The sequence below is a fragment of the Xyrauchen texanus genome, chromosome 18, assembly GCF_025860055.1.
Source record: "Xyrauchen texanus isolate HMW12.3.18 chromosome 18, RBS_HiC_50CHRs, whole genome shotgun sequence".
NCBI classification, from domain to species: Eukaryota; Metazoa; Chordata; class Actinopteri; order Cypriniformes; family Catostomidae; genus Xyrauchen; species Xyrauchen texanus.
Genome location: NC_068293.1, coordinates 9,352,295 through 9,373,211, shown reverse-complemented (window position 1 = coordinate 9,373,211; position 20,917 = coordinate 9,352,295). Strand labels below are relative to the sequence as shown.

At 39.1% G+C, this 20,917-nt stretch overlaps 2 protein-coding genes across 2 annotated transcripts in view; one reads left to right on the top strand and one right to left on the bottom strand.

Moving 5' to 3' along the window:
* LOC127658617 (von Willebrand factor A domain-containing protein 8-like) overlaps positions 1-20,917 on the top strand; it is a 121,109-nt gene that overhangs the window by 97,404 nt on the left and 2,788 nt on the right. The window contains 4 exon segments of the mRNA XM_052147990.1: positions 7,774-7,932; positions 12,220-12,318; positions 12,911-13,149; positions 16,798-16,946. Of these exon segments, the coding sequence (XP_052003950.1) occupies positions 7,774-7,932; positions 12,220-12,318; positions 12,911-13,149; positions 16,798-16,906 (606 nt within the window). The 3' untranslated portion in view covers positions 16,907-16,946.
* On the bottom strand, positions 19,489-20,826 carry LOC127658616 (uncharacterized protein K02A2.6-like). The gene has a single exon (XM_052147989.1). It carries the CDS (start codon positions 20,824-20,826, stop codon positions 19,489-19,491), a length of 1,338 nt encoding a protein of 445 aa, XP_052003949.1.

Here is a 20,917-nt window from a genome sequence, read left to right as displayed (position 1 = left end):
TTCAGCTCTTCAGTAAAAGAAGAAGCTCATTGGTCACTTGACAAGAAGATCCACCTCGTCGACAGAATTATTTTTTTAAACAGTTTTAATGTGCTTTTCCTTTGCTGGAACCATTAACTCAGCAGGGAGTCCCGACGGTCAAGCGATTAAAGACCTCCCTGAGGTAGGGTACACTTCATCTCCCTCCGCCTGGCTAGTGATTATGTTAATAAAGCTCACACCTGAAAATCACTGGAAAAATCAGCTAGTGTGGCATCGGCTGAACCCTTATTTCGTTCCAAACCCATATGACTTTCTTGCATACGTAGAATAGAAAAAGGGAGGTGGTTTAATGAAGATTCCGGTTCATCTTTTCAATACAATTGCAATTGATAGGGACTCACTTTAAAGCTTCAAAAAACATCCAAATGTATCATAAAAGTTGTCCATATGACTTGTGTACCACATTTCATATTCTTTCTGAAGGCAAACTATGTAAGTAATTTTTCAGTTAAATTTGCCATCCACTACATGCTCATGAGTGATACTAGAGAAGCATGTTCACTTGCACTGTTAAATGCTAAAAACAATGCAATTTCTCCAAACAGATAATTACAACATTTTCATTTTTGGATGAACTATTCCTTTAGTTGCTGAAGACATTATATTTTTTTCTGATCTTTGCACTAGGGGTTGCAGCATCTAGTAAATTAGTTCTGTCAATTAGTCATGAATCACATGACACCAGTTGCTCTTGATCTATGCAATGCTATCAAAAGATGCTAGCACTGATGAGTTCATTTGGACTGTTCCCATACAAGGCAATATTCTTGTGAATGGCAGTGTATAAAGGAACTTAACCTAAATCATTGAAGAGACGAAACTTCTCAGAGAGAGGTTCCCCGTTCACACCTCCGGAAACATCACTCCGACAAAGAGACACAATCCCATTCATTTTCAATGAGAGCTGTACAGTGACACGAGCTGTAGTGTCTGTTGGTGACAGAGATCGATGAGCGACGGGACAAAATTTAGATAATTTTTACTTTATGCGAGCGACTACCAATGAGAGTGAAGACGGGGTCGAGAGCAGGCAAAACTGTGAGTGGGGGTGGGGGCCTGGGTTGCTCAGTGGTAAAGACGCTGGCGAACACCCCTGGAAATCACTAGTTTGAATCCCAGAGCATGCTGAGTGACTCCAGCCGGGTCTCCTAAGCAACCAAATTGGCAGAGTTGCGAGGGAGGGTAGAGTCACATGGGGTAACATCCTCGTGATCGCTATAATGTGGTTAGTTCTTGGTGGAGCGCGTGGTGAGTTGAGCATGGATGACGTGTTGGATGGCGTGAAGCCTCCACATGTGCTATGTCTCCGTGGCAACGCGATCAACAAGCAACGTGATAAGATGCACGGGTTGACGGTCTCAGAAGTGGAGGCAGCTCAGATTCGTTCTCTGCTACCCGGATTGAAGCGAGTTACTCTGCGAACAAGAGGACTTAAAAGCGCATTGGGAATTGGGCATGCCCAATTGGGTGAAAAAGTGTTTTCTGTGAGCCACGGCTTGTTTCTGAGAGTCACTGCTATATACCATTTTTGCACAGCAAGTTATCAACATATATAAACGCTCTCCAATATATTGCCTCTCCCTTTTTAAAGCACCAGCATTATAAGTATACTATATTATAACTATATTTTGTCAAATTCTGGGATTTACTTTACCAAGACATAAAAACATTTCAAGAAAGTCCTAAATATCTTACACGGTCATGTCACACGTGCACACATGGGCAAGCATGCAACCACACAAATTTTTAAGTTTCTCAGCCAGCTAACGGGAGGGCCTTCCTGTGACTTTAAGAGAACGTTGTGCGTTGTTATTATTATTATTATTATTACGCACCCTGACCTCTGATTGGTCTGTCGATATAGACCCCGGGGGTTGTCATTCTGTATAGAAGGATGTCCGGTAGCTCGTCTGATCTTTTGTGTTTAGGTGTGGGTGGACAGCACTGCAGCATGGGTAGAGTTTTTCAGAAGGAGCTGATTAAAGACCAGCTTCATTTCCCCATCCACTTTCAACAAATCGAGTGGAGGCAGCTTCTTCTGATCTGAGATCTGTGACCTCTCTCAGCTGTGTGCTCTTGGGGATTCCCTTTACTGTGTGAACAGAGCGCTGGCTCCAGCCGAAGGGAGGATCAGGTTCCTTTTTGGCAGCCTCTGCGAAGAGCTATGCTCAAAGACAAATGTGCTTTTTGTAGACAAAAATGGTGACGATGATTATCCCTTCATTCTCTCATTCATAGTCCAGTTCTCTAAAGCAGTACTATCTGCTTTCATCTACAGTGGCTTTATAAATAGAGTTGCCGGCTCCAGTGGTGTGTGTGTGACCCAGATGAACACATTGGCATCATTTTGGACCGGTTGTGTCCTGAGAAGAAGTTAACCTCCCCATCACCCTGAGCCTGTGATTTCCACTTGGGCCTTTTCCAGTAAATTGACCACCGCTTATTAATTTGCTCCTGGGAAGATGTTGGCACATACAGTGTGGTCCAAAAGTCTGAAGCCACAACTTAAAATACTTCTATTTTGCATTCTTTACTAGTTCATTAGCTATTTGCAGTGAAAAGTATGAATAATGTTATTTGGCACAGCATGTCCCCCTTTTGCTGTAATGATAGCATGCACTCGAGCTGGAATGGACTTTAAAAAAATCACTTAAAGTGTTATTTTTGTCTTGTTTTCCAGTCAACATATCCAAAGATTCTTAAAATGAGATAAATGTACATGATAAGCTAAATTAGATTTTGTCTTGTTCTCAGAAAAGTCTATTATTTTCACAGATCGGATTATTGTATAGCTCAGAATCCCAGAGCATGCTGAGTGACTCCAGCCAGGTCTCCTAAGCAACCAAATTGGCCCAGTTGCTAGGGAGGGTAGAGTCACATGGGGTAACCTTCTTGTGGTTGCTATAATGTGGTTAGATCTTGGTGGAGCGTGTCGTGAGTTGAGCGTGGATGCCGTGGTGGATGGCGTGAAGCCTCCACATGTGCTATGTCACCATGGCAACGCGCTCAACAAGACATGTAATAAGATGCACGGGTTGACGGTCTCAGATGCGGTGGCAGCTCAGATTCGTTCTCTGCCACCCGGATTGAAGCGAGTTGCTCTGCGACCACGAGGACTTAAAAGCGCATTGGGAAATGGGCATGCCAAATTGGGTGAAAAAGGGGAATAAAGTTTCTGTGCACCACTGCTTATTTTTATGAGATGATGAGGTGATGATCCATGTTATCCAGCATGATTTGAGAATTCACAAGGGCATCTTGTGTGCTTTAATAAAAGCAAGAAAACGCGACCTTCTGTATACAAAGTAGTTAACGTGGTCAATAACTGGGTTTCCAATTTCCCCCAAAAATTATGCACATTTTGGATTATCGCATAAAAAATTCTGGATAGAACACCAAGATGCGGAAAAAATCTCCAAAATGCACATAAAAATGTATACACTCGCTTGAGGTGGATAAATGTTTTGTTTGATAATAAAACACGCAGAAACTATGACATAAATTTACCAAATTAATTCCAAGATGTGCATTAAAAAAGTCACAAAATTTCACTCATAACTGGACTAACATCATCGCTTATACCACGGGGCTGTTGAATGCTTGATTCTGATTGGTTGACGGATGTTCTGAGGTGTGCAGTTATTTTTCAGTAAATGCACGGCTATGAAGTAGTTCCAGGTCTTGAACGCATAATGGTTCCATATCACTTTCCATTATCATATGTGACGGGATGAGCAAGAGACAGACACTGTGGGTGTGGTGTCAAGCCTCGGAGAGGGATTTATCGAAAATAATAATAAACAAAATAATGGGTAAAATAGTGTCCAGGGGGAACGGTGATCAAAATAAAGGGGAATCTGGCATCTTAATGGTAAAACAGGGCTAAGTGAAGGTTGGGGGAGTGTCCAAGGAATGGCTCGGGTGTGAATGGAGTGAAACGGCCGCACATGCTCCCCTCCTGGGTTTGTGGCGTATGGGGCGGTGACGACCTTGTTGACGAGAGGGAGGGGGTGGGTCGTTCCACCACACATATAAAACAAAGACACTGGTTAAGTAAATCGGATAAGAATGATTAACAATGCCTATAATATCCCAAATGTATTTAAATTTCTGTTGAAAATTGCCCTTGCGCTCCCTTTCTCTCTTTCGCTTCCACACACACTGACACACACAGTACATACGCACTTATATAGACATGAGTCGCCACCCACACACAGAGCCTTGATGTAAACGCACCCCCCACACCTGGATCAATACAACTAAAATAACTTTTAATATCTGTGGAGTCACCCTCACGCTCACTCTCTCCCTCTCTTGCACTCTCACACACACTCTCACACGGACACACGTACACACACATAATCCTTCATGTCAACGCACCCCTGCGACAATTTAAGTGATGTTTTCAAACTATCAAAGAAGGCTTGAGATGTATCAATCCCTGAACAATGTAGTGAGGTGTAGCAACCATGGTATAAGCTTAATAATTGACTCCAACACATTGAATTGTTAAAATATATGCAACGTAATTATCTGCTGTGCATCGTGATCGCATTACCATCTCGGGGTGTGCATTATTTTTCAATAATTCAAAAGGCCATAGTCAATTATTCTTTACATAACATCTCAGATGTTGCTGTGGTCATTCAGAAATGATGGAGCCAAAATGATTAACTACCAGAACTGGCAAGCTTTCATTCCTAGATATAAGGCATCTGCTGCCAATCGCAAGCAAACATGAGGTTTGTTAGAGCGTTTTGTCTGTGCGCTGTAAACTGAAAGTAATTATTAACAATGAACAAAAGAGCCACAGTGGCTTCCCCCGTGGCTACAACTTCCATTTTGTGCCAAAGTAACAATATTTTTTTCTTGAACACGTGAGATAAAACACTTTATTAGCAAATTGTTTTGGCAATATTATGATTTTTCTTGTAAATTTACTTCGTAACTTGGATGGAAACCCAGCTACAGTCACAATTTTGCCTACATTTGATTAGTGACCCAAAAATTAGTCTTGAAGTATCTTCTTCTTCTCTTTATTTCCAGGTGTAAATTTAAATCTTCACAGATTTTCAGCGTGGTGCCTGACTCCAACACATTACAAACACTCTATCCATTCCCCCTCCTTCCAAAATGTGTTTTAAGATGTGCGGAAAAACACAAACAACAACAGCTCCTCAGTCTTCAAAGGAATGTATATGAGAGCTGTAAAGAAGAGAGCAAAACAGCAAATTTGGACAATGCCTTCGCTCTGTAATCACTGCCATGATGGCATATGGTTTTCTACAAAAATGTTGTACACATTCAGATTCACACACTTAAAGATAAGTGTTTGCAGCAGTTCAACTTCCTGGAGTTTGCGATGTCTACACTTATTTATACCCAGTGAAATAAAGACTGTGAGACCACATGCTGTTTGGGATTATGATAGCTCAAGACATGTATGAGTGGTGCATCACTATTAATAATGTTCAAACTTAGCGTTTTTGGGTTTAATAATCCTTGGGCCAGAAAATACGCAAGTACGCAAATGCAGACTTAAATGCTTGGCCAGTGCATTGCAAGCATGTGTCTCTTGTACATACGTAAATTGTGCTCTTGCATTACTGTGGAGGTAACAAACATCAGGCGACAGAGTTACTTTCTCAAGTCTATGCTATTAAACCAGATGTGTTAAACCACCTATAATCATAAGATTTGCTGAACAAGGTTCTTAAAAACTGTTGTTCTGCCATGACAGTAGTTGACCTAAATAAGAAAACCGACATTTGAAAATAAACATTCTTTGGGCAGCATAAAGAAACAAGCTGTAAATATTAATTTGGGTGTTAAAATGAGTTGTCAAAACATTAGCTATGGCCAAACTAATAAGTTTTTGGTCAAATACATTTTCAGTTGAAAATGTTTTTCCAAAGTATGCGATAATCAGTGCTGTGTAGTAAGAGATTACATGTAGTCTGTATAATGTAATTGGATTACAAAAATCAAGTACTTGTAATTAGATTAAATTACATTTTAAAATACTTCATCAGCACACAAGTGGCGATTGCTTTAAGACTACACAGGAAGCACGGCTTCCCATAAAATTTCATTAAAATTGCACAATGGCATGTTGATCAAATTGCATGTAAGCTCTCAATAATTCAGATAATTATTGTCCCAGTTCAGTATTTAAGGTTAAAAAAGTGTGCAACCGCAGGGCCCATGAGCTCACCATTCCGCAAGGCCCCCCTGCCATTCGTTGAGCGGTGGAGGTGGGTCAGGGGAACTGTGATTCAATGAACATGCGCTACACGGAAGACTTTCACGTTTGCGCACAATCTCCCTGTTTACAACTGCATCTTTTGCTGCAAGCGGTTAGATGCGGTACTCCCGCGAATGTCAATGGGGGAGAATGGGGTGGTGGATGCCGAGAGAGGGGCCCCCATTGAAGTTGTGGGCCCCTTAGCTTCAACCCATGTAAGCCTGTGCATTAATGCGCCCCTGGTGGTAATATTGTCAGATATGATATTATTTAGCTCGCAAGTCAGTGGAAGAGAGCTGGTGGGCTGGTTCTGAGAGAGATTCACAGATCCCCTGGCCAAGCAGGATTTAAGATCATTTTCAAATAGCCTTGAGATATAACACAGAATATACATGATGATCTTATTCATTCAGTAAATGCCTGGAGTGCAGTGATTTCCAAAGCATGCTGATGACTCATTTTGTCATTTTGACACTTTTGTCTGTCTCAGTCACTCTGAGACATTTGCAAGAGTGTATGCAAACCTTTCCTTACTTCCAGGATGACGTTTGTGTCTGTCAGTATCTTCAAATCCATGTGTATTTGAGTGTGCTTGCATGCCTGTACGTGCTTGGGTTCACATTTGTGTGTGTGTGTGTGTGTGTGAGAGAGAGAGAGAGAGAGAGAGAGAGAGTGAACCTTTTAGTTCATTGTTCTTCACAGAGACCTAACAAATTCACTCATCATCAGAGCCACATGTGGAAGTTCCTCCATTGGTGTTTGTTGATATTTGGATCCATGTCTGCATAAGAGGCGGTCAAGGACCCTCTGGGGGTCTTGATTGCAACTGTGATATACACGATATAGCTCAGAATGATATTGCTGAATGTTAATGTTTCTAGATAGCCACGAACTGCAAACTAAAAAGATTAGTTTTGCTGGGTTGTTGTTGGCTGTAAAGTTGATCTTTATGTTTTTATTTAGTATTTTTCAGTTTTTTATTTTCACAGCTTATAGCCAACTCCAAAAAGGGAGAATTGTGTAGCTCTGCATTGTGCTCATCCCTGGTGCTCTCTCTCCCCGCTCTGACGCCCTGGTGTGCCTTTTCATGTCTCCCTCCGCCATCACTATAATCAGAGACGGGTGTTAGAGTAATCATAACCCAGGTGACGATCCTTACTGCTCTCCCTCTCCTGCAGACCGACACATGACCACACCCCCCATGCCACAACCACCAAAATTAAATATGGCAGCTAGCCTCTAATCTTATTGGTTATTGCGACATGAAGTTTGGTCACAAGATGCGATGAAAACCAGTGATGTTGGATGTTATTGACGTTGCTGCCATATTTGATTTCAGTTATTTATAAATCATATGAGAGTGAATAACGATAACATTTTGGTCTGTTTTTCTCACAAAGCTATAAATATGGCTTCACTAGCCTTAATATATAGGAAAATAGTGCACATAATGTCAGGTGCACTATTTTTATGTCATTCTCCATCAGCTTGGCTCTCCTCAGCAGAAGCTGAAGCATTTACGTCTACTTGCAGATGTCTCTGGCAGCATGTATCATTTTAACAGTGTGGACGGGTGTCTGGAGCGCTCCATGGAGGCTGTGTGTATAGTGATGGAGGCGCGTGAAAGCTATGAGCACAAGTGTAAAGTGAGATGTTGGCAGTTCGTCATTGACTTTGTTTCTAAACTTAATGAGCTGCCAATGTAAGCAGCAGTTTTAGGCATCATATGTGTGCTCCCGTCCAGTGGTTAAATAGGGGTTTGCAAGGTGGCAGAACCCCAAGAGATGGGGGGGTTGTCTTGCTACACATTTCTTCCCATTGGTTGAACAGTGATGCTCTAGGCAAATGTAGCAGAATAGATTTCGATGCGATGCTGACTGGACTAATTTTGTTTCTTCACTGTTCCGCCCCAATTTAACACTTGCTCCCAACACAAATGCTTTTCCAAAAAGTAGGCAAAATAATTATGCTACCGGCTAAGATATCTTTCTTTTCCTCATTTTTAAGCAGCATTGCATGAATCCTTTGGCCATCCAGAATGAATTATGACAAGTGAAAAACAATTCATACAAGATGGTGGACAAAATGAGTGAATTGTGATTATAAATAAATGTATGATTAATTACACACCAAAAAGTATTGATAAAAAATAGTTCAATCAAATAAAACATTTACTTTGTTTCCAAATTCACACATCTATGAATCTAATTTTGATGGTCATCCCTTTTCTCCAGTAGAACACAGAGTTATTAACATTGGTGCGAAAACATCTTGCACAATCTTTTCGCCACAAATACTTTCATAACTTACTAAATCCAGCAATCTGTTTACAATAAACCATCTCCCAGGCAACACAATAGTGAAACAGGCATTCTGTTTACTTCCTCAAAGGGTAAAAGTGTTCTGATGAGTAATGGGGGTATCCCCATGCTGACACACTGTAATGAAGGTTGCCATGGAAATAGGAATGATGGGATAGGTCAGTGTTAAATATGCCCGAAAGCTGCCACATAGTCAGTACAGAGCAGTTGCCATAGGGATGGTCATGCTGGTTTTGGTTGATTAGTGGGTAGCAGCTCTCGAGGAGGCCTCTTTCTCTGTCCTGCTTGGCTGAGCTGTTGGCAGATGTTCTGGCAGCTGTGAATCACGGCTCTTGTTGGGAACTACTTGCAGATTTGTAGCAGTCACACAAAAGAGTATCTGTTATCTCCAATCTTGGGTATCTGTGGGAGGAGAGCAGCAGAAGTTATGCAGGCACAAGAATCAATGGCTGACATTATAATACTCTCCTCTGAAGTGCATCAACACTTTCAATGTGTGGGGTCAGATCTATAGGGATGGGTGTTATATTGAATATTTAAATATTCAAACTTATTTTATTGACAATATTAGTATTTTATATGTTGTGATGTTTTTTTATTTGGCCACTGAAGTTGAAGTGTGTAATTTTTTTTTTTTTTTTTATGTTAAAAACTATAAGTAAGCCATTCATAGGCTGATTGCCCTGAAAAGTGTAAACACTGTGGCTCTGTGACATTCAATTATATTTATCTGTTTGTTTGAGCATCCTGACAAGCCAGACACAGTAACATTTGCTCAGCCAATGGCGTGAGGTTGGGTTCATACTTTTGTTTATTCAACCACGTTTCCTAAAAAAACAAGTAGAACAGTTTTGTGCATGCTCCTTGTGTCACAACCTTCTACTCTGTCTAGTACAAATGCAAATAGAGTTGGGAAGTTCAATTTATTTTCATTGAATCAGTTCTTTAGAATTGCCCATTTCAATTAATTGGGTCATAACTCTGATTTAATAATTTGGGTAACAATTTACAATAAAGAAGTATATATTAATATTAGTTACCTACATTAGTTTCCATTAAAGGAATGTTCCGGCTTCAGTACAAGTTAAGCTCAATTGACAGCATTTGTGGCATAATATTGATTACAATATAAATAATTTCGACTCGTCCCTCCTTTTCTTTTAAAAAAGCAAAATTCTGGGTTACAATGGAAGTAAATGGGGGCCATTCTTTACTATTTCAAAAGTATAGCCACAAGACATAAACAATATACGTGTGTAACACTCCTCCAAGGAGGAGGCGGGAACTAGATGAACAGTCAACGTAAAATTTTTAATGGTAAAACTAAACTTAAAACAACATAAAACACACACACACACACCACATGCGTCTCTCTCTCTCGAACTGGTGTCTCTGGCCCCCCTTTATCTCGCTTTCCCACTGATCATCTGATTCAGCACCGCTTGTGCACCCTCATGGCCCGGCCAAGCCCTCCTCTTCATAACAGCGTGTTAACATGATTTTAGTGTGATAAAATCACTTTCTAACCTTTTCTGTGTAAAGTTACAGTCAATTTTGAGCATGCAATGTCATCAAAGCCTAAAATCCTAAATCCTAAAATGACATCTCAGTCAGAGCTGTAGCCTAGTGGGCTGCGCCCATGATGTGGTGCTGATGCATCACGGGTGATCCGAGTTCGAGTCCTGGCTTGTGAGGTCCTTTCACAAGCCCATTCCCACTCTTCTCCCATCATTTCCTGTCTCCTCTCCACTAACTCTGTCATTAAAATATATATATATATATATATATATATATATATATATATATATATATATACATGAGTTTTAACAGAAGAATCAATGTAAGTGCATTTATATAATTATAAATTTCACATTTCTAACTTTTAACCCTCCAAATATTGCATTCACTTCCATTGTAAGTGCCTCTGTAACCTCAATATTTTTTAAACAAAAGGAGGGACGAGTTGAAATACATTTTTGTGGGAATAGTATTATGCCACAAATGATGTCGATTGAGCTTAACTTGTAATGAACCCAAAATATTCCTTGAACTAACAATGAGCAGTGTGTTTACAGAATTTATTTAATCTATTTTAATGTTAATTTCAACATGTACTAATGCATTATTTTTATTAAAAGTTGTATATGTTAACATTAGTTAATGCTGTATGAATTAGCTTGAACTAACAATGAAAAATTCAAATTTTATAAATTAACATTAGTCAAGGTTAATAAATGCTGTTAATAATTGTTGTTCATTGTTATTCATGTTAACAAACAGAACCTTATTGTAAATGATCATATGACCATCATTTTTCTGCGACATCACTCAAAAGTGTGATGACACTTTACATTGAGTTTTAATCGCTTTAAAATGTTTTAGTAAATAGATATTTTGGAATTGTTTTTGTTTGCAATATTTATATTTATACAGCTGTACATATTACTTTATAAAGCATATTTCATTTACTACGTATTTCGAAATGACCTAATAGCCAGCCAATCTGATCAGAATTGGTCATTTCAGCCAGCTCTTGACATTTTTGTGTGCAATATGCATCAGACAGTCTGTGAACAGCTCTGGACATGCCAGTCCTAAACTAGACTAGTGTCCCCTGACCCCCTATAGTACTGCTGTGACCAGCCAAAGGCATGTTAATGTTGTTTTCTTTAATGGTAAATGATGCATTCCTGCAAAATGATTCATTTCAATGTTTGCAAAGACACTTGCTTACCGTTGTCTGCTGCAAGGTTCTATCATGAAACTTTCTTTGGTTTACTTGCATGTAACTCAAACTAACATCAACCGTCTGTGTGTGCCGTGCAGCTTTTATTAAGTTATTTAAACTGTTTTATCTCATCCTTTATTTCTTTTATGTTTTTCCTTGTTCTACATTATCAGGATATCTCAGACTAGTCAAAAGTTTGAACACTTGACTGAATGTGTTTCTCGTTAACGTAAAAAACCATTGATCTAAAGACTTGCTTTAAATGCTTTAACATTTTAAATTAGTTTTGCAGACAAAAATAAATTGTGCCTGCATATGAATTTTGTGAAACTTGAACTGTTCCTAATTTTTTATTTTTTTTAATGAATGAGTTGGAATGGATGGTAACATAAACGCTGTTTAAAAAGCATCTCAGGAATCACCTCATGAAGTTGCTTGAGAGAATGTTCAAAGTGTGCAGAGCTGCAATCTAGACTTCTATGAATAATCTAAAATCTACACTCACTGCACACTTTATTAGGAAGACCTGTACACCTACTTCTTCATGTGTTTATCTAATCAGCCAATCATGTGGCAGCAGTGCAATATATATAAAATCATGCAGATATGGGTTAGAAGCTGCAGTTAATGTTCACATCAACCATCATAATAGGGAAAGAAAATTATCTTAGTGATTTCAACCATGGCATGATTTTTGATGCCAGATGGGCTTGTTGAGTGTTTCTGTAACTGCTGAATTTTGACTGTATTATGAAAAGACTACTAACAATCTTTCCTTCAAGTGTGTTTATTTCAGCATTAAGCATATCATTGTTTGTCTGCTTGTTATTTCCTGGTAGCGCAGGCTAACCCCTCTCCTCTTTCCTGTTATTTTTCCTCTGTAGTATGACATTATGGGACACTCAGGAGATGGTTTTGACATAGAACTGGTCAGATGTGACAAAGTACCCAAGAACAACAAGGAGAGGCTGAAGGTTTTGAAGGTACAGTACTGTGCGTGTGCCTCTGCCTCAGGTGTGACCTCATTTCCCCTTTTTGTTTGTGAACTTATGCTCTTATGAATTCACTTCTGCTGACATAATTGTATTTCTCCTAGCATTCCTCCTATTGTCTTATGTGACCACGTCAGGGAAAAAGCCAAGCATAAATTCTCAGACAAATGACTCAAGGGATGGGTGACTGAGATGAACTGACGCAACAATTGCAGCCTGATTGGGGCCTTGAAAATAAACAATCTCCTTTATTTTCAAAGCAAGATGCTACTAGTTGCATTTCAGCCTTTTTTTTTTTTTTTTTTTTTTTGTGGGTTGTCTGATCGTAGCCATACTGTTGGTTCTGATTAAGAAGTTTGAGGAATCCCAGAGATAGTGTATGGAGGACGAGACAGACCACTTAATACCTCGAGGATTGCTCTAGAACACATAAGTGCATTTGCTGGATATGTGTTTTTGTGTGTGTGTGTGTGTGTGTGTGTGTGTGTGTGTACTGTAGTACCCCACAGGTGAGACTGTAAGTTCTCTCTGGCAGCTGAATGTGCATTATAACCTCTTCTTTATGTGTAGGCCATTTCCCCAGACCATGCATGCCCACTCTCAGTTCTGCATGAGCGGAGACTACACGCTGGAGGTTACCAAACACGCCATAAAGGAACTGGCACGCGAAGAAGCCGATGAGCATTTTGTCATTGTGTTGAGCAATGCCAACCTGGAGCGATACAGGATTTGTCCTGATCAATTTGCAAGTGCCCTCACCAGTAACCCGCAAGTTAATGGCTTCGCCATCTTTATTGGTTCACTAGGAGACCAAGCGGACAGGTGAGTTTAATATCCCACAGCAGACTCGGTCTGCCACTAACTCTTTCAGTCATGTATTAAACGTTAGCATGCTAGGTTAAATGTTAAGCCTGGATGAGAGTCAGCGGGTTGTGCCACCAGTGTCAGTTCAGGAAAAATGCTTTTTGGTGAAATGGCTTTAATAATCTGAATTTCTTACATATCTGACTCAAACCTGCTACATTTTGTGTAATCTGAAATGCCAAAAACCACACAATCTTCACAATCTTTACAAAACCGATATAAAGTCAAATTGTTTGTTGCTTAAAATGCGAATGAATGCCACTCAGTTTGAACGCTCAGATCGGATTTCAAGTCATTTTTGTGTCATTTGTGATGCAGCGTGTTTGTAACGTCATACAAAATGCACAATGGTGTCTAGAGCGGTGTCTGAATATGCATGTCAGATAGTCACTATGTAGTGAATAAGAGTTTGTCTGATACTGGTTATTTTTTGTGTTTAATTGTCCAATAATCATATGCATAGCCAATTTTTAAGTCTTGTTTTATTTATACTTTTAGGCACATTAACGAATTAATAATAATTTATCTCTAACATCTGGTGAACTACTTTAACAAACTAAAATTGCGCACAGTCTACAAATATTTTATTTGACTAATTTTAGTTGCAATAAACACTTGATCAAAGCCCCTTTAGCAAATCGTTTTCCTAAAAATCGATGTCCGCATATGTGGACATCAGGACTAAGTTGTGAAATTTGAAATGATTTCAAGCTATAGAAAGTCTTTGATAATTTATATTGTGTCCAAGAGTTTTGGTTATTCATCTTTTTGAGACGTTATACACATTACTTTTGATTTTCTGTAAAGCTGAACAAATAATTCTGATTAAAAGTAACAGCCAGTATCATCACTGCCAATCATGTTAAAATTAAATTTTACATTAGAAAATTCTGAATGTATGTACTGACTATCATTGTCCCATGTCTGCCAAACATGCTGAGTGATCCAAACATCGTCTGCAACCTGAAACTGAACTTTTGGCCAGATGTTAGAAGTGAATGCTCTAGGCTGCATAGGAAAGCACACTTCTAATGGAAAGATTTGAAACAGTGTCAGAGATGAGGCAGAGAGTAATAAACTCTGAGATAGATATTCATGCTGTTATGGGTGAATCCAACAACAGACCAATATGAGGTGAATGCACAGAGGCAGTTCAAAACACAGATTTGCTTCCCATATGTCTGTAAAGTAATTACTAGTGGGTACGTCTGTACTGTAATGTGTTTGTATTAATTACAGATGGGAGTGTAGTCTACAGCATTAATGCACTGCCACCACTCACACTGACCATCAGAAATATATTCTGCTCTGCTGTTTAATTATACAGGGAATATTAAACATATATTGTTTAATGTATCTGATTATCCGAAAAAGATTTATTGGAATAGCTGACAAAACGCAACAGAACTGGTGGCATGCACTTCCATGTAATTATGCATTACACTCTGGAATTAACAATACGGACAGTCTGTTCACATTATAGGCTTCTGTATAATTTTATTTAGCCCTCCAGAAAATATCTTGTGAAACACGGTGATGCAGTGTCCGAACAACAAACAAAAAGCCATATAATTTCCCCCATTCACTCTGCTCAAATGACACAATTATGTGTTTGTTTATAAAGAGAGAAAGAAAGAACCCCTGCTGGTTTCTGTCTCTTTTGCATGGGTAAATAAAAACTCCCCAGCATTAAATGCTTGAGAAAAACAGCAACATCTGAAGTTGAAATGCGTTGTACATTTTCCGGCGTCTTCTCATTCACCAGAATCCTTTCAACTGGGAGAACTTGAGAAACAACAATAGTAAAGGGCTCAAAGGCTGGAAAGGATAAATATAACCATGGGGTTATTTTTACCGAGCGATAGTAGTTAAAAGACGCTGCAATCTTCAATGGCGCACAAGACAATTAAAATCACAGAGAAGCTGGGCTGGCAATTATTACATTACCCCACGTCCTCATTTAAAAGGAATCCCGTTTTTTTCCTAGTTTTTAAAAAGTAAAACAAGCCGTTGTTTATGCTATTTTGTTATTTGCTTCTATTAGGTCACTGACTAGGTTTTTAGTATGAGAATCAAAGACATGTTGGGTGTTGATAAAGAAATTTGTCTCGCTTGTTGTTTTTTATTTGTGTCATCGTACTTTGTTAAAGACGGCTGGCACTATATTGCGCAAGCTGAACTTCTGTCGGAGGCTACACACATGCTACAGAACAAACACAACAAACCTCATATAAAACAGGCTATTTATTATCACTGAGGGATTCAAAGGATAAACAACATATTCAACGGCGGTCGATTGCATTCTGTTTAATGAGGCATGTGTCAGCGCAGCTCCAGCAGACCGATGACATTTGAACTTGAGCGTTGGAATTGAGTGATCGCACATGAGCGAATATTTGAGTGGAGCGACAACTCGCTCCATATACAGCCTCTGAAAGCAACATTTTCCATCTTTTGGATATGCCCATTGATTCTCAATGTGATAATGCACAGTGAATATAAGATTTTTACAGAAAGTTAGTCCTATTGTCCACGTACATGGACAATGTGTTTAACAGCATGCCATTTTGTGATAAATCGGTGCAATTTTTCAAATAGCATATGAGATGAAACTAGAGACTATAACTTTTGACTAAAACAGGTTTAAATGTGAAAACTTAAGCTGGTTTCTTACCAGATGTAGTTTTGTTGCTGTTTCTCCCAAAGACAAACTCTGCTGAGATTGGCACCATGTTGTTTTGTCACATGACTCGTGCTCTGAAACTTTAACCCTTTAATGACTGCCTAGAGGCTCCTGAACTGAGATCAGTTGGTTTTAAAAAATAAATCCTTAGCCTATAGCGAAGCCAAAATGTAATGTCCATGCATGTGGACTCACAAGGTTAAAATGGAAGATCTTTTGTGTTTAACTTTATTGGTAAACCCGATGTTAAAGATGATACAGATAACCTATTAAGTGGAAAGGTGTAAATATCGGTTCAAAATATCGGTCAAACCGATTATCTCTAAAAGTCAGTCCAAAAGATCGGTTTGGAAACCAAACTGGATTTGCTTGCAGTGTGAACAAAGCCAAAAGGTCCCTCTAAAACCAAATCAAAGCCCATTTTATTGCTAATTGCATTCCAAATTTTAAGATGTTTAGGAGACCACAATAAAGCATAATGACTTTGAAATATAATTAGCATTCCCTTTCTGCAACCATATCAACCATTTGCTGTGGCATATGTAATTAGCATGCCCCTTTGGATCTGTGGTTCATGTAAAAGAGAAGAGTCTATATGCAACTCTCTTTGGTGTATTGTTTGCATTATTTGCAGGATTTTGTGGGTCTCGACTCTTGAAGGAACTTGAAGGCACCATGTGGTTGTCGAATACACCCCATGTAGTCTTTTCATGGCCACCGTGGTTTAAGGAGCGATCTACTCTGAACATGTGCCTTCTTTAAAGGGAACAAAATGACAGTAATGAATGATTAGTGAAAGAAGATGGGCGGCACTTTGCTTTCAGCTCCTCTTAATCAACAGGCTTTTCCCAAGACCCCATAACTTATTAGAACCCCACCACAGCTAGTGTCCCCCCTTCTCTTTCTCTATCTCTGACATACAGGCTCCAGAAAACTTTGCCGGCTGGACGTTCTTTTGTCGCCATGGACACCATGCAGATCCCTCAAATCCTTCAGCTGATTTTCACATCCACCATGCTGTCTAGTGCCTGAGTCAATCTCAAGAAACATGTCAGTCACTGGTGAACCAATGGTGAGCACTGCATTCAGTAGTAACCATGTGAATCTCACAAAAACATGTCCAGGTCACATTTCTAAAATCAAAAGAATGAATATGAAAGTTGTTTGTTGGACTTTTTGCCTTCTGATATTGATTTAATGACAAAATAAGCTAATTTTCACCGCAATTTGCTCTGAATTGGGTTCATAGGTTGTAGAATTTTTTTCAGTCTGAGGAAACATTTCATCCAGAGGCATTTCTAGCATTGAAGGACATCCGGGGCTTAGCCCAGACAATTTTATTTTCACACTAGCAACCACTTCCCTGTAGTCCAAAGCTGGTGAGAGGGTATTCTTTGAGTTTTGCTCTGGCTGGGCCTGTTTCTACAGTTCCTAAATCTTCCACTCAAGTACTATCCTCGACTAACTCATCCTCTCTCCTCCCTGAATCATCTGTGATGCAAAAGAACAGATACAGCACATAACTTATTGCAAATCAGCTTCAAACAACTAATTCATCAAGTGCTACATATGTCAAATTGTAGACCAATACCATTGAAGAAAATGTATTGGGAAGAGCAGATCAGTGGGATTGCCCTAAGATCTATCATGATTCTTGAATTTTCATGTACATTAACATAAAGTCATCACAAAAGAGTTATATTATAGTGAGTAAAGTGAGGTAAAAAAATATTGAATATAAATAATTTATATTTTTTGACATAAATAGTCAAAATGATGTATAAGATCCTAAGTTAAAGCAATACATGGATAACTTTATTCTAAGTTCATTGACACACCATGGCATCGAACTGTATATAATTCTCATCATCTCTATGAGAATAATTCATCTGTCAAAATCCTTTCATTAGGATCATTGAGATAAACAATGTTTCACTTTTAACTTTCTCTAAAGTAAAGTGACTTATTAATTGTTACCAGTTTCCATGCCTGATTCTGGAACAGCTGCTGCTGTTGCTCCTCAGTCTGTTGCTCATCTTTGCTACATTCTACAAAACCATTTAATCAAATCAAGGTGTATATTTCCTACAAACTAATATCACGAAACAAGTCACACATACATTTTATGTTAATGCTTATCCTTAGCGAAAACAACACCTGATAAACAAGAAAAGTACACTCCGAATAGGACTTGAACCACGGTCTCCGGCATGAGAGGCAAATGCGTTAACACAGAGCTACCAAGTCGTGTCAATCTACACAAGGAGGTTAGAGGCTACAACTCTTGAGGTTTAGCCTACTGTGGGTGAAAGCCAGCTAGATGATGATCTCCAGCTAGATGATGATCTTCTTGTTTAAGGACAAAAACAAATGTGAATTCTTACCCACTGACTTCTTTCGGAAAAATCCCCAAAGCCTCATTTGCTTAATTTTTGCTGTCTTTCCTGCTAACTGCCATTAACTCGCCACTAATTAACGTTATAATCAAGGCATCTTTCCCACACTGCTTTTCACTTAAAATGCAAACACAAGAATGCTATTTAATCATTTTCATTTTATGCAACAAAATAACAATACAAAGTAATAAAACAGCAATATTTACCTATATGTAAAAAATGTTTAGTGCTGTCAGTCGATTCAAATATTTAATTGCATGATTTTTAAGTTAATCGCGATTAATCACAGATTTTGGAAGTGCTGAAATTTGACTCAATATATATACTTATTTTCCTGTCAAAATGCATTTCATTTCTTCTCAGGAAAGAAAACAAAACAACATGTAACTATAATGTTTTATTACCATTTTCTGAACAAAGCCCTCCACAGTAGGCAGATAGAAATGCACTAAAATAGCACCAATTCAAGTATAAACTCCTTATGAAAGCACTGTGGAGAATGGCTTAGTTCAGAATGGCACACTACTGATACTACTCTTACTGCTTCTGTCATATTTATGTACTGTATGTCAGGAGCAGTATGAAAATACGCCAGTCCGAACACAGCCAACATCTTGTCCTGCTTTTAGCGTTGGCACTGCCCACGTTATCATTCTTCATCTAGATTGTCTTGTAATTATTGGTTGACACCTCGAAAGGTCAGCAGCAAAGGTAACTGACTCCGGACATGTCGCAAAAGTTCAGCTTTATTCCAACATGTGTTTAGAAATCACACAAAGTTCAATAATAGGTCTGAATCTAATGTCAAATTGGTAAATGCGTTAATCCCATAAAAGAAAGTATCGTGTTAAACATTTCACATTAATTGCACACGTAAATGTGTTAATTTCAACAGCTATACATTTTTTATAAAACATTTTATGATATGAAAAATGCCATGCGGAGAGTGCGGAAATGCCATTAGTCTTACACAGAATAGTGATTTCACTTTAGTTAACTAATAACATGTCAACTCTTACAATTGCTTTAACCCTCTTTTAACCCCAACAAATTACAGTATCAATTTATACTTAGTCTCTGTAACGTAATGGTTTCTTAATCATGCGCTCTGAGCGTCTCAAAGTCACTGTCTCTAGGTCAGGTAACTCTGGTTCATTCCTCACTAAAGGTAGTGATACAGGCGTCTCAGTAACTTGCTCAGCAACGTCACTCTCTTGCTCAGTTAACGAAGTTACTCCTTCCTTCAACCTTAGGATATCTAGGTCGTAACTGGTCTCCATGACGTCTGTACACTTGATCAGTCAACTCTCCTTGCACTCGGTATGACACCGGACCTGTCAATTGTGTCACTAATCCTGGAATCCATTTTGGTTTATCTCCCGTAGTATTACGTAGATACACACGATCATCCACATCAAAGTGTCTCTCAGCAGCGCGACTGTCATGCTCTTCTTTCTGTTTGTACTGTCTCCTTCTCACTCTCATAGCGATGTTTGGCTTTAGGAAATCCAATCTCGAACGTACATGTCTCTTCAAATGCAAGTACGCAGGTGACTCTCCAGTCACACTATTGGGAGTTATATGATATCTCATTAATAAATGTGAGATCTTATCTTCCACACTCAGTTCTTCCCCCTCCAATTTTTTTATTCCTGCTTTGAACGTAGCAACATACCTCTCAGCGAGGCCATTGGTAGCTGGATGCCTGGGTGCACCTGTAGTATGAAGAATACCATTTCTTTTCATGAACAGTTGAAACTCGTCTGACATGAAGGTCATTGGGTTGTCTGTAACAATCTGTTCTGGTAATCCGTATGTTGCAAAAAGTCTCTTAAGCCTTGAGATGGCTTCTGAGGATGTTATTTTTCCCATCTTGAAAACCTCTAACCATTTAGAGAACGCATCTACAACAATCATGAACATGTGACCCATGAACGGACCAGCAAAGTCAATGTGAATCCTTTTCCAAACCTCTCCTGGAAATTCCCATGGGTGTAAAGGAACCAGTCTTGGCATACGCTGTTCCAACTGGCACTTGTCACAATGCTTACAAGTCCTTTCAACATCCACGTCCACATTTGGCCACCACACATACTTTCTAGCAATGGTTTTCATTTTCACAATGCCAGGATGTCCATCATGGATCTCTTTAAGCACTGCTGTTCTCAATTTTGTAGGCACCACCACTCTTGTACCACAAAGAACACAACCTTGCTCAACAGATAGTTCTTCTTTTTTCTTGAAGTATACTTTCATTCCTTCTGATACTTCTTTTGGCCATCCTTCCATGATGTATCTGTGAAACTTTGATAGTTCTGTATCTTTACGTGTCATCTTGGAAATCTGTTTTGCACTCAGTGGTACATCCTCCAGATGCTCACAAATCAATGCATGTAGATATGCTGTCATTGTTTCTGTTCCTGCATCAGTAGTTTCTGGTAGTGGAACACGAGACAATCCATCAGCATTACCTTGTTCTTCAGATCGGCGGTAGATTATGTGATAGTCATAAGCAGACAATATGATAGCCCACCTTTGTATCAGCGCTGCAGCCATTATTGGAAGTCCTTTATGCTCCCCAAACAATGTAAGCAAAGGCTTGTGATCCGTAGTCAGGTTGAACTTCCGCCCCCACAGATATTGGTGA